Source organism: Bufo bufo, chromosome 8, assembly GCF_905171765.1.
Source record: "Bufo bufo chromosome 8, aBufBuf1.1, whole genome shotgun sequence".
Lineage (NCBI taxonomy): Eukaryota > Metazoa > Chordata > Amphibia > Anura > Bufonidae > Bufo > Bufo bufo.
In genome coordinates, this window is record NC_053396.1 from 92,361,878 (window position 1) to 92,375,370 (window position 13,493).

The 13,493-nt window shown below is 46.5% G+C and overlaps 1 protein-coding gene across 2 annotated transcripts in view; it reads left to right on the top strand.

The window, feature by feature from the left end:
• The window catches only part of DLG3 (discs large MAGUK scaffold protein 3), a 533,344-nt gene that overhangs the window by 78,896 nt on the left and 440,955 nt on the right, over window positions 1–13,493 (top strand). For both annotated transcript variants that reach the window (XM_040442126.1, XM_040442127.1), the window contains exon 4: window positions 13,178–13,315. In XM_040442126.1, coding sequence (XP_040298060.1) covers window positions 13,178–13,315 — 138 coding nt within the window. The remainder of the gene's footprint in view (window positions 1–13,177; window positions 13,316–13,493) is intronic.

A 13,493-nucleotide genomic window follows, 5' to 3' on the forward strand; every position in this document is an offset into this window, starting at 1 on the left:
GTACCATCCGCAAACGAACGGTCTGGTAGAAAGGTTTAACAAAACTCTAAAAACTATGTTAAAAAGGGTGGTGTCTAAAGATGGAAAGGATTGGGACCTTCTTCGGTCCTATCTCATGTTTGCAGTGCGAGAGGTACCCCAGGTTTCTACTGGGTTCTCGCCCTTCGAATTGCTTTATGGCAGACATCCTAGTGGTCTGTTGGACGTGGCCAAAGAGGCGTGGGAACAGCAACCCACTCCGCATAAAAGTGTCCTGGAGTATGTTGTCAAGATGCAACAGCGGATAGAGACCATTTTACCTCTTGTCAGGGAACATATGGTGGCCGCTGAGCGAGCCCAGAGTTGGATCTATAATCGGCAGGCTCGGGTCCGCAACTTTAACCCTGGTGACCGGGTTTTGGTTTTGGTACCGACCGTGGACAGTAAGTTCCTGGCTAGATGGCAGGAGCCCTATGAGGAGTTGGAGAGGTAAATTGCAAGGTACACCAGCCAGGGCGGCGGAAGCCGGAGCAGGTTTACCATGTTAGTTTACTTAAACCTTGGAAAGATAGGGAGACCTGTACTGAAGACAGCCCGCGGCCGGGTTTTCTAGGGGAAGAGGTTCCGGCACCTATGTCTGATGCAAGGGAGGCGGTTGCCACAGTAAAAATTGCTGACAGCCTCTCCTCTAAACAGGCCCTGTGTGGGTTCCCGGTTTTGGTGACGCCCGACTTCAAAGGGGAGTTCGTTAGTCGGAACACAGATGTGTTATCGGACCTCCCTGGACGTACTTCCGCAATCAAGCATGACATTGTCACTGAGCCTCAGGCAAAAGTCTGGTTAAAGCCATACCGGGTACTCGAGGCTCGGCGACAAGCCATCTCGGAGGAAGTGCATGCTGCGGCAAGACGTCATCGAGGAGTCTGAAAGTGAGTGGGCCATTTCTATATTCTTAATACCCAAGCCGGACGGGACGTTACGGTTTTGTAACAATTTTCGTAAACTAAACGAAATATTTAAATTCAATGCATATCTCATGCCTTGGGTGGATGAGCTTATTGAAAGGTTAGGCCAAGCCCGGTATTTTTCTGTTTTGGACCTCACCAAAGAGTACTGGCAAGTGCCCTTGACGAAGGCTGCCAAAGAGAAAACTGCCTTCACTACACCAGAGGGGTTGTACCAATATAAGGTGTTACCCTTCGGTCTGCATGGCGCCCCTGCCACTTTTCAACGTCTAATGGACATTGTGCTTTGTCCACATCGGCGATACGCCTCAGCACCGACTGGGAAAGTCACCTGCCCAAAGTACAAGCCATAGTGGACTCACTTCGAAAGGCTGGTCTAACAGCTAACCCAAAAAAATGTGCGATAGGGTTAGAGGAGGCCAAATACCTAGGGTATGTCTTTGGGCGCAGAGTCATCAAACCCCAAGTAAACAAAAAATAGAGGCGATAAGGAATTGGCCCCGACTTGTCACCTCTCGGCAAGTAAAGTCATTCCTGGGAATGGTGGGCTATTATATGAGGTTCGTTCCCCATTTTGACACTTTAGCAGCTCCATTGACAGGGCTCTTGAAGGGACAGAAGTCCGTGGTGGTCCGCTGGAATGGCCAGGCGGAAGAGGCTTTCTCCACTTTAAAGTCGGCCCTGTGTGGGTTCCCGGTTTTGGTGACGCCCGACTTCAAAGGGGAGTTTATAGTACAGACCGATGCCTCCAATATAGGCCTTGGTGCTGTACTGTCTCAGGAAGTCAACGGGGAGGAGCATCCCGTTGTCTTCCTCAGCCGTAAGCTCACTCCAGCCGAGACTAAGTACAGTATAGTGGAGAGAGAGTGCCTGGCAATCAAGTGGGCACTCGAGTCTCTCCACTATTATCTGTTGGAGAGAAAGTTCCGTCTGGTGACCGACCTCTCCCCCTCAAGTGGATGAGCCAGGCCAAAGAGAGGAATGCTCAGGTCACCAGATGGTTCTTGCCTTTACAAAGCTTTAAGCTTTCCGTGGAACATAGGGCAGGCAGGTTACAGGGAAACGCGCATGCCCTGTCCCACGTACACTGTCTGGCAAGTGTTCACCCCCTCAGGGTTGAACAAAGGGTGGAGGTATGTAGGAAGGCACAAGGGTCCGTCATTGATGGAAGGTATGTGTCACCGAGATTCCTGGCCTCGGTGAGGTAAGAGACAGTAATTTTAAGTGTCAGCGGCAGTTAGTGCTGACTGACACTATTTGTTAGTTAGTATGGCTGTAGAGCTGATCCGGGCCGACTCTTATTGGGAGCAGCCAAAGTGCAGGGTGGGTGGCTTCTCCCCATGCTCCAGGGTGGGTTTTGGCTGAGATATAAAAACCCAGCCAGCAGTCTCAGCTGTGTGGAATATCCTCCACTTCACAGTGAAGCTGTGGGTTTTGGGAGCTCTCTGTGCTGAGGTCCGAAGGCTGTGTGTCAGGCGAGCAGGCTGCCTTACAGCCTGCAAGTGGACTTTCTGAGGCTGAGCATTTAGCCGGGTGTGAACTGACACCCAGGATACCAGGTGAATGTTATTTTGTTTTTTCTGTGTGTGAACAAGCACCAAGCCCGAAAAGGGACTGTTCTGTTATATTATGAGTGTGAATAAACACTGAAGATTGATTTAAAACCTGGTCCATTGCCTCTATATTGCGTCTGCTAACCTGCCTACCAGAGCGAATTCCCACAGGTCGTATTTCAGTCCAACAAGAAAAACATATTCTTTGTTCATGTCGGCGGTTATATATGTTAAAAGCATGGCTGGGAGTCAGCAGGGTGGCAGCAGCGGGAGGTTGGGAGCCAAACGTGCCCATTGTTGAGCACCTGATTCGCAACAGCCTACCTACCCGAGAAGTAGTAGAGCAGGGGTTCACGGAAGTAGCGGTGGTAGCAGTCAGTCAGTGCAGCGGTTATATGTGGTAAAATCTTTATTGAAGTATTTTGGTCGAAAAACAAAATGTATTCAGCGGTCAGCTCTGCGGTTATATGCGGTAAAATCTCCATGATGTCTCATGATAAATCTGCAGCGCGGGGGCCCCGTGTGGCTTATACACACTTTCAAAATCATCCTTCAGCGGAGCGAATAGATGCCGGATGACAGGGACGCTCCCTGATCTTCCCAGGAGCTGCTGTCGGGAGCAGCGGTTCATTTCTGAGACGTCCGTATAGTGTGGGGGTAATCCGAACACCCTCTCCATCTCCGTGCTCCGTTACATGCGGTAAAATCTTTTGTGACTTATTTCGGTGTAAAAACTTATTTTATTCAGCGTTCAGCACTGTAGTTCTATGCGGTAAAACCTTTTGTGACTTATTTCGGTGGAAAAATGAATTTTATTCAGCATTCAGCGCTGTAGTAATATGTGGTAAAATCTTTATTGAAGGATGTCGGTAGAAAAACAAAATTAATTCAGTGGTTAGCGCTGCGGTTATTTGCGGTAAAATCTTTATTGAAGTATTTTGGTCGAAATACTAAATTTATTCTGCGTTCAGAGCTGCGGTTATATGCGGTAAAATCTTTAGTGACGTATCTTGATGAACTTCGCGACTCTTCCAGGCATAAAGCTATCTTGACGCTTTGTCTTGTCATTGTCTGTTGCTACTAGAGGCCTGTCTATGCCAGGCAGGTTCCCCCAGAAGTATCTTGGTCGATTGACACTCTGTCATTGTGCCATTCTGTGGATTCCTTATGCTGCTGTCACCTCCAGACTCTGTGGCCTACTCATGCTGCTGCCACCTCCAGACTCGGTCGTTGTGCCACTCTGTGGCCTACTTATGCTTCTGCCACCTCCAGACTCTGTCATTGTGCCACTCTGTGGCCTACTCATGCTGCTGCCACCTCCAGACTCTGTCAATGTGCCACTCTGTGGCCTTCTCATGCTGCTGCCACCTCCAGACTCGGTCGTTGTGCCACTCTGTGGCCTACTTATGCTTCTGCCACCTCCAGACTCGGTCATTGTGCCACTCTGTGGCCTTCTCATGCTGCTGCCACCTCCAGACTCGATCATTGTGCCACTCTGTGGCCTCCTCATACTGCTTCCACCTCCAGACAGTGTCATTGGGCCAATCTGTGGTCTCCTCATGCTGCTTCCACCTCACAACTATGTCATAGATCCATTATTTGGACTTCTCATGCTGTTGCCACCCTTCCCAACTTCATGACTGGTCCACTATTTTGCCTTTCGGCCTGGCTGACATCATTTATTTGACACTTCTTCTGATCTGTCAGAAGGAAGGAAAAATGAGATGCACAACAAAATCTGTCTGTGTAGCAGCTTTAAGGCCTGTATCGTCCCATCAGAATTGGCTTATGAATTAGTAGCCAAAAGCAGGAGTTTGTAAAAAACACAGAAGACGTGCAAATATTCGGTTCACGTGTCATCTCCTCCTTTTTTTTTTTTTGGCCTTAGCAATACTGATGGATTACTGACCAAATGCTCAACAGACAGGATACGTTTTTTGAGGGGTTATTGTGACGGATCAGAGGAAGGGCAAAATAATCAGTGACGTCAACAAAAACTTACTGCTGACACCCTCTCCACTCTGTCCGGGGGGGGGGGGGGGGGGGGGTTTCTACTTTTATAAGCGTTTAATAGAACAGGTTCTGTAGACATCTATGTGGAATCAGCTGACGAAGGTGTAAAAGGACTGCACTTCTTGACGCTAACATCTACCTGTAAGGCTGAGTTAGGCCCCTTTCACACGGGAGAGTATTGCGCGCGGATGCTATGCGTGAGTTGAACGCATTGCACCCGCACTGAATACCGACCCATTCATTTCTATGGGGCTGTTCACATGAGCGGTGATTTTCACGCATCACTTGTGCGTTGTGTGAAAATCACAGCATGCTTTTTATTCTGCGTTTTTCACGCAACGCAGGCCCCTTAGAAGTGAATGGGGTTGCGTGAAAATCGCAAGCATCCACAAGCAAGTGCGGATGCGGTGCGATTTTCACGCATGGTTGCTAGGAGACGATCGGGATGGAGACCCGATCATTATTATTTTCCCTTATAACATGGTTATAAGGGAAAATAATAGCATTCTGAATACAGAATGCATAGTAAAATAGCGCTGGAGGGGTTAAAAAAATAATAATAATAATTTAACTCACCTTAGTCCACTTGATCGCGATGCCCGGCATCTCCTTCTGTCTCCTTTACTGAACAGGACTTGTGGTGAGCATTCATTACAGGTCAAGGACCTGTGGTGACGTCACTCCGGTCATCACATGATCCATCACCATGGTAAAAGATCATGTGATGGATCATGTGATGACCGGAGTGTATTCAGAATGCTATTATTTTCCCTTATAACCATGTTATAAGGGAAAATAATACAATCTACAGAACTCCGATCCCAAGCCTGAACTTCTGTAAAGAATTTGGGGTTTGGGTACCAAACACTCGCGATTTTTCTCACGCGAGTGAAAAACGCACTACAATGTTTTAGCACTCGTGCAGAAAAATCGCGGGTGTTCCCGTAACGCACCCGCACATTTTCCCGCAACGCCCGTCTGAAAGAGGCCTTAGGCCTCTTTCACACGGGCATCATGTTTTTGGCCCGGATAAGATGTGGGTGCGTCGCGGGAAAATGCACGATTTCTCTGCGCGAGTGCAAAACATTGTAATGAGTTTTGCACGTGCGTGAGAAAAATCGGCATGTTTGGTACCCAGACCCGAACCCGGACTTCTTCACAGAAGTTCGGGTTTGGGTTAGGTGTTATGTAAATTTTATTATTTTCCCTTATAACATGGTTATTCATCTTTGCTGTGCACAGGAAAAGGACCTTTTATGACGCCACTGCGTTCATCACATGGTCCATCACATGATCTTTTACCATGGTGATAGATCATGTGACGGACCATGTGATGAGAGTAGTGACGTCCTTTTCCTGCACAGCAAAGATGAAGACAGAAGAGAAGACGGGCTGCGCGAACAAGTGGATTAAGGGGAGTTAAATTATTTTTTATTTTTTTTAATCCCCTCCAGCCCTATTGTACTATGCATTCTGTATTAAGAATGCTATTATTTTCCCTTATAACCATGTTATAAGGGAAAATAATAATGATCGGATCCCCATCCCGATCGTCTCCTAGCAACTGTGCGTGAAAATCGCACCGCATCCGCACTTGCTTGCGGATGCTTGCGATTTTCACGCAGCCCCATTAACTTCTATGGGGCCTGCGTTGCGTGGAAAACGCACAAAGAGGAGCATGGTGCGATTTTCACGCAACGCACAAGTGATGCGTGAAAATCTCCGCTCATCTGCACAGCCCCATAGAAATGAATGGGTCCGGATTCAGTGCGGGTGCAATGTGTTCACCTCAAGCATTGCACCCGCGCGGAAATCTCGCCCTTGTGAAAGGGGCATTATTTGGTCAGTTTTGGCCCCGTGACTGCCCAAGTAAGTGAAGTGTGCAGTGATTCTAAGAGCGACACCTGTCATCTACATGTCATACTGACTCACAGTATTGTTTTACAACCACAGCAAGATTTCCTGCAAGGCACAGTGTTCTACACCCTAAAGGCTCTCTGCAGCCCGGAAATAGCTGTTTTTAACGCGATTCGCCACGAAAAATTCTGAACTAAGCAAATTTTTCAAAAAAATTCGGCAAACCGGCCGAATCTAATTTTTTTGAAATTCGCTCATCTCAAATAAAGACCATTTTTCAAAAAAAACGTTTGGTCAGTTTTTCTTTATCTGATAAGGTGTAAATCCAATCCATATTAAACAGGAAAGTTATTTTGGCCTGAATAAGGCCTCATGCACACGACAGTATTTTTTCACGGTCCGCAAAACGGGGTTCCGTTGTTCCGTGATCCGTTTCCGTTTTTTTTTCCGTGTGTCTTCCTTGATTTTTGGAGGATCACCAGACATGAAAAAAAAATCTAAGTCAAGTTTGCCTTGAAAATGATAGGAAAAAAACGGACACGGATCACGGACGCGGATGACAATCTTGTGTGCCTCCGTGTTTTTTTTTACGGACCCATTGACTTGAATGGGTCCGTGAACCGTTGTCCGTGAAAAAAATAGGACAGGTCCTGGAAACACGGATCACGGAAGCGGATGACAAACGGTGCATTTTCCGAGTTTTCAACGGACCCATTGAAAGTCAATGGGTCCGCAGAAAATCACGGAAAACGGAACAACGGACACGGAACCCAACAACGGTCGTGTGCATGAGGCCTAAAAGGGATAGAAGGTGTTTCTGAATCTAGCCATCGATGTAAAAGGCTCTTTCTACTAGAAGCCACCCAAATGTGTAATAAGGCCTCATGCACACGACCGTATTTTTTTGCGGTCCGCAAAACGGGGTTCCGTTTTCCCGTGATCCGTGACCGTTTTTTCGTCCGTGGGTCTTCCTTGATTTTTGGAGGATCCACGGACATGAAAAAAAAGTCGTTTTGGTGTCCGCCTGGCCGTGCGGAGCCAAACGGATCCGTCCTGAATTACAATGCAAGTCAATGGGGACGGATCCGTTTGACGTTGACACAATATGGTGCCATTTCAAACGGATCCGTCCCCATTGACTTTCAATGTAAAGTCTGGAGTCCCTTTTATACCATCAGATCGGAGTTTTCTCCAATCCGATGGTATATTTTAACTTGAAGCGTCCCCATCACCATGGGAACGCCTCTATGTTAGAATATACTGTCGGATATGAGTGAGATCGTGAAACCTCATTTCCGACAGTATATTCTAACACAGAGGCGTTCCCATGGTGATGGGGACGCTTCTAGTTAGAATATACTACAAACTGTGTACATGACTGCCCCCTGCTGCCTAGCAGCATCCGATCTCTTACAGGGGGCCGTGATCAGCACAATTAACCCCTTAGGTGCCGCACCTGAAGGGGTTAATTGTACTATCATATCCCCCTGTAAGAGATCAGGGCTGCCAGGCAGCAGGGGGCAGACCCCCCCCCCCTCCCCAGTTTGAATATCATTGGTGGCCAGTGCGGCCCCCCCCCCTCCTCCCTCTATTGTAATAATTCGTTGGTGGCACAGTGTGCCCCCCCCCCCCTTCCTCCCTCTATTGTAATAAATCGTTGGTGGCACAGTGTGCGCCCCCCATTGGCCCCCCCTCCCTCTATAGCATTAACAACATTGGTGGCTAGTGTGCGGCCTCCCATCTTCCCCCCCCCCCCCGATCATTGGTGGCAGCGGGTTACTAGCAATAGTACAATAGTAAAAGATTCATACTTTACCTGGGAGCTTGGGAGCTGCGAGGTTCGTGTCCGGCCGGGAGCTCCTCCTACTAGTAAGTGACAGTTCATTTAGCAATGCGCCGCACAGACCTGTCACTTACCAGTAGGTGGAGCTCCCGGCCGGACACGAACATCGCAGCAGCAGCCTGGAGCAGGTAAGTATGAATCTTCTACTATTGTACTATTGCTAAGTAACCATGGCAACCAGGACTGTAGTAGCGTCCCGGTTGCCATGGTTACCGATCGGAGCCCCAGCGATTAAACTGGGACTCCGATCGGAACTCCGCTGCCACCAATGATGGGGGGGGGGGGGGGGGGAGAGATGGGAGGCCGCACACTGGCCACCAATGTTGTTAATGCTATAGAGGGAGGGGGGGCCGATGGGGGGCGCACACTGTGCCACCAACGAATTATTACAATAGCGGGAGGGAGGGGGGGGGGCGCACACTGTGCCACCAACGATTTATTACAATAGAGGGAGGGGGGGCCGCACTGGCCACCAATGATATTCAAACTGGGGAGGGGGGGGGAGGGTCTGCCCCCTGCTGCCTGGCAGCATCCGATCTCTTACAGGGGGCCGTGATCAGCACAATTAACCCCTTCAGGTGCCGCACCTGAAGGGGTTAATTGTGCTGATCACGGCCCCCTGTAAGAGATCGGGTGCTGCCAGGCAGCAGGGGGCAGTCTTGTACACAGTTTGTAGTGTATTCTAACTAGAAGCGTCCCCATCACCATGGGAACGCTTCTGTGTTAGAATATACTGTCGGTTCTGAGTTTTCACGAAGTGAAAACTCAGCTTTGAAAAAGCTTTTATGCAGACGGATCTTCGGATCCGTCTGTATAAAAACTAACCTACGGCCACGGATCACGGACACGGATGCCAATCTTGTGTGCATCCGTGTTCTTTCACGGACCCATTGACTTGAATGGGTCCGTGAACCGTTGGCCGTGAAAAAAATAGGACAGGTCATATTTTTTTCACGGCCAGGAAACACGGCTCACGGATGCGGCTGCCAAACGGTGCATTTTCCGTTTTTTCCACGGACCCATTGAAAGTCAATGGGTCCGCGAAAAAAAACGGAAAACGGCACAACGGCCACGGATGCACACAACGGTCGTGTGCATGAGGCCTAAAGCTTTATCTCGTCTAAGGAGACATTGCTGTTCCTCAGATAAAATAGCCCACTGGGGAGTAGCAGTGAAGGTTATATTGTAAGTTGTTAATATGTGGGATTACACTTGCTCCCATAAATCTTGAACACATGTGCAGCCCCATAGATGATGGTATGGGTATGTATTGGGTATATTGCATTTAGAGCAAGAATAGGTACAATCAGGAGACATTTTATTTTTAATGCTAGGTGTCACATACACTCTATGAAATATCATCAAAGCCATATCCGTATAGATACTGACTGGGGAATGTTTGTGTATTTTCAATGTGGCCTCTAACTAATAGTGTTTTGACTTCAGGATTTTGGAAAGTCTTTGATCCATTTCCTGAGACCTGTGCTGACTACATCCCAATCTATCAATGGCCTGAGGAATCTGTAGATAGTACTAGTACAGGCATGCTCAACCTGCGGCCCTCCAGCTGTTGTATAACTACAACTTCCACAATGCCCTGCTGTAGGCTGATAGCTGAAGTTGTTCAGACTTGCTAGGAGTTGTAGTTTTGCAACAGCTGGAGGGCCGCAGGTTGAGCATGCCTGTACTAGTGGAAGAAATCTGTGTTTTGGCTCTTTTAAGAAATATTTTTAAGCATGCCCCTCTTGAGTCCCCCGGAATATTATTCATACAACGCTTAACAAAACTACGGGTTTGTAGATATATAAATTGATTTTGATTAAATGCCGGGAATCCTTGGGAGGCTTCTGTAATAGAAATAACAGAGTAGCTGGAATCTAACATATCAAGAATCCAAATACAGCCCTGTGATGCTAGGGTAGTATATATCCTGAGCAGTCTACCCCCAAAAAACCTTGGGTGCCCCAAAAAGTGCTGAAAAAAAGTGTTTGTGCCATCTAGTTTACTAAATTTCCTTACTTTATGCCAGAACTGAATAGTATTCCATAGAACAGGAAATTCTTTTATGGTAGGAGGAAGCGCAACTTTCGGTAAATGCAGTAGTGCCAAAAGGGAGATGTGAGGGAATTTTTTTTCTCCATATCTACATTAGCACATCCAATCAACAACATATCTAAAGTTGGCAACCAGGTCATATAGTGAAATGTCGGGAAAGTTAAAGAGGTTGTCTAAATTATGGAAAAAAAAAGATATAGCACTGTAAGGCCTCATGCACACAACCGCTGTTTTGGTCCGCATCCGAGCCGCCGTTTTTGCGGCTCGGATGCGGACCCGTTCACTTCAATAGGGCCGCAAAAGATGCGGACAGCACTCCGTGTGCTGTCCGCATCTTCTGCACCGTTCCGTGGCCCCGCAAAAAAAAATATAGCATGTCCTATTCTTGTCCATTTCGCGGACAAGAATAGGCATTTCTACAATGGGCCCCCTTTTCCGTAAATTGCGGAAGGCACACAGGCGGCTTCCGTTTTTTGTGGACCGCAAAAAACGGCACGATCGTGTGCATGTAGCCTAAATCTGATGGTCAGCGATATATAACTAAAGCTAAGCAAGTTTTAGGCAAAAAAATATCTATTTCCTAAGAAAAGGTGAGCGCTACCATCAGTCCTGTGTCATGCCAACAGTAAAGCATCCTGAGACCATTCATGTGTGGGGTTGCTTCTCATCCAAGGGAGTGGGCTCACTCACAATTTTGCCCAAAAACACAGCCATGAATAAAGAATGGTACCAAAACACCCTCCAACAGCAACTTCTTCCAACAATCCAACAACAGTTTGGTGAAGAACAATGCATTTTCCAGCACGATGGAGCACCGTGCCATAAGGCAAAAGTGCTAAGTGGCTCGGGGACCAAAACGTTGACATTTTGGGTCCATGGCCTGGAAACTCCCCAGATCTTAATCCCATTGAGAACTTGTGGTCAATCCTCAAGAGGCGGGTGGACAAACAAAAACCCACTAATTCTGACAAACTCCAAGAAGTGATTATGAAAGAATGGGTTGCTATCAGTCAGGAATTGGCCCAGAAGTTGATTGAGAGCATGCCCAGTCGAATTGCAGAGGTCCTGAAAAAGAAGGGCCAACACTGCAAGTACTGACTCTTTGCATAAATGTCATGTAATTGTTGATAAAAGCCTTTGAAACGTATGAAGTGCGTTTCACTACATCACAGAAACAACTGAAACAAAGATCTAAAAGCAGTTTAGCAGCAAACTTTGTGAAAACTAATATTTTTCTTATTCTCAATAACTTTTGGCCACGACTGTACAATGACACTGCTGATACACACAGGATCTTCTGCCTACCTGCAATGCTCTGCAGAACTTCTCTTTCAGCTCCTGTGCCCAGCATTTCTCTCCTGCAGCTACACAGTAAACACTTCAGTGCAGAGTCTGTGCAGCTGAAGGGGTTAAGAATCCTGGAGAGAGCAATAAGCAGCAGCCTGCAGTGCAGGGGGCGTGGCCAGCACAGTGAAGTTCGGTGTACAGATCTCTCAGGCTTGTGCAGGAACATTATCAGAGCAGGGAGAGAAGCTGACATCACAGGTCATGTGACCCTCAGTTAAATCTGAGAAACCAGCCACTGGAGATAAAGTGAGTTATTTGGAAAGCTGTTACATTTGCCTAGTTAGAAACATAGAATAAAAAAATAACTCGGACAACCCCTTTAAGGCCCCCCAATATTCGAGGTTGCTGTAATTTAGAAAAAGGCTAATACGACTCCTCCATGAGGAGCTCCAAATGAACTGCCTAAATGTTCTCTGAAGAAGTTTGATGTCTGAGTGAAGCAGTATGGCATATAGTTTTAATGTATCTTGAAACCACTTGTTGGGTTGATTTACACACAGTTTTTTATTGGTATTTTTCAGCACTTTTGAGATTTTAATTGAAAAACTTCAACTCTAGCTGTTAGCGGAAGGTCTGCGGAAAATATGTGCAGAACACACGTTTTTTTGCTCATTTTCTTTCTTTCTTTTTTTTTCATTTGGTGATGCCTGAAAAAAATACCATTCAAACATATTGTAACACAAAAGTGCCATAAAAATCATACAGTATGCTAAAAAACTGTAAGCATTTTTAGTGGTAAATAAAAACACCAGAGCAAATTTGTGCTTGAAGGAATGCACTGGCTATTTTCAGTTGGTGTTTTGGTCAGTGATTTCCATCAGTGATTGTGAATAGAGATGAGCGAACTTCTGTTTTAAATTCGGCGTCTAAAGTTCGGCTTCCGGTTAGCGGAGGATCCCGATATGGATTCTGAATTCCGTTGTGGTCCGTGGTAGCGGAATCAATAATGGCCATGGACCACAACGGAATTCGGAATCCATATCGGGATCCTCCGCTAACCGGAAGCCGAACTTTAGACGCCGAACTTAAAACAGAAGTTCGCTCATCTCTAATTGTGAACCAAAACCAGGATTGGAGCCTCCGCAGACATAAGGTATAAGGGAAAGATCTGCTCCTGTTCTGTGTTTAGAGCCGAATCTGGTTTTGGCTCAAAATCACTGATGGAAATCACTGACCAAACACTGAGGCCTCGTCCACATTTCCATGTCAGTGACACGTCCGTGAAAAGAAGGGTACGTGTTTCATCTGTGGAGATGTCTGTGAAGGATCCGTATGTCCGTTTTTACCATCCGTAATTTACTGACATTGCTCTGCTGAAAATAAATTTCCAGTAAAAAAATATACTGAAATGGGAACAGACACGTTTAAATTAATGGGTTCGTGTACTGCCAGTGGAAAATGCGTACAGCACACATCAATGAAAAACGGAAATGTGGACGAGGCCTGACTGTGTAAATAAGGCATAATCCTATATTGAATTCTAAATGCAGTATATTATATGATGCATAAACCGTATATTATTTGTCTACATTAGTGCTAACAGATATCCGTATTATTTCTTGAAGACTATTTGGGAATCGGATATTGGAGATAACATGAGATCTAACCAGAAGCCACAGTGTGTTCGTGTAACTGAGAAGATTACAGAACAAAAGGAGACTGTCCAGACATTACTGTGCCCACTACACACCGTTCTCCCCAAGGTCAGACTATGTGGATATCAGTACATATGTTCTGTATTTTTGCTATTACATTACCAGTAGAGCATTACTTTGTTCTGCAGTATATTTATTCCAGCGCAACAAAGCACTGGGCCTCTTCAAATCCAACATGCTTGAATTCAAAACGCATATAAATGTATTTTACTTGAAAGATGAGGAA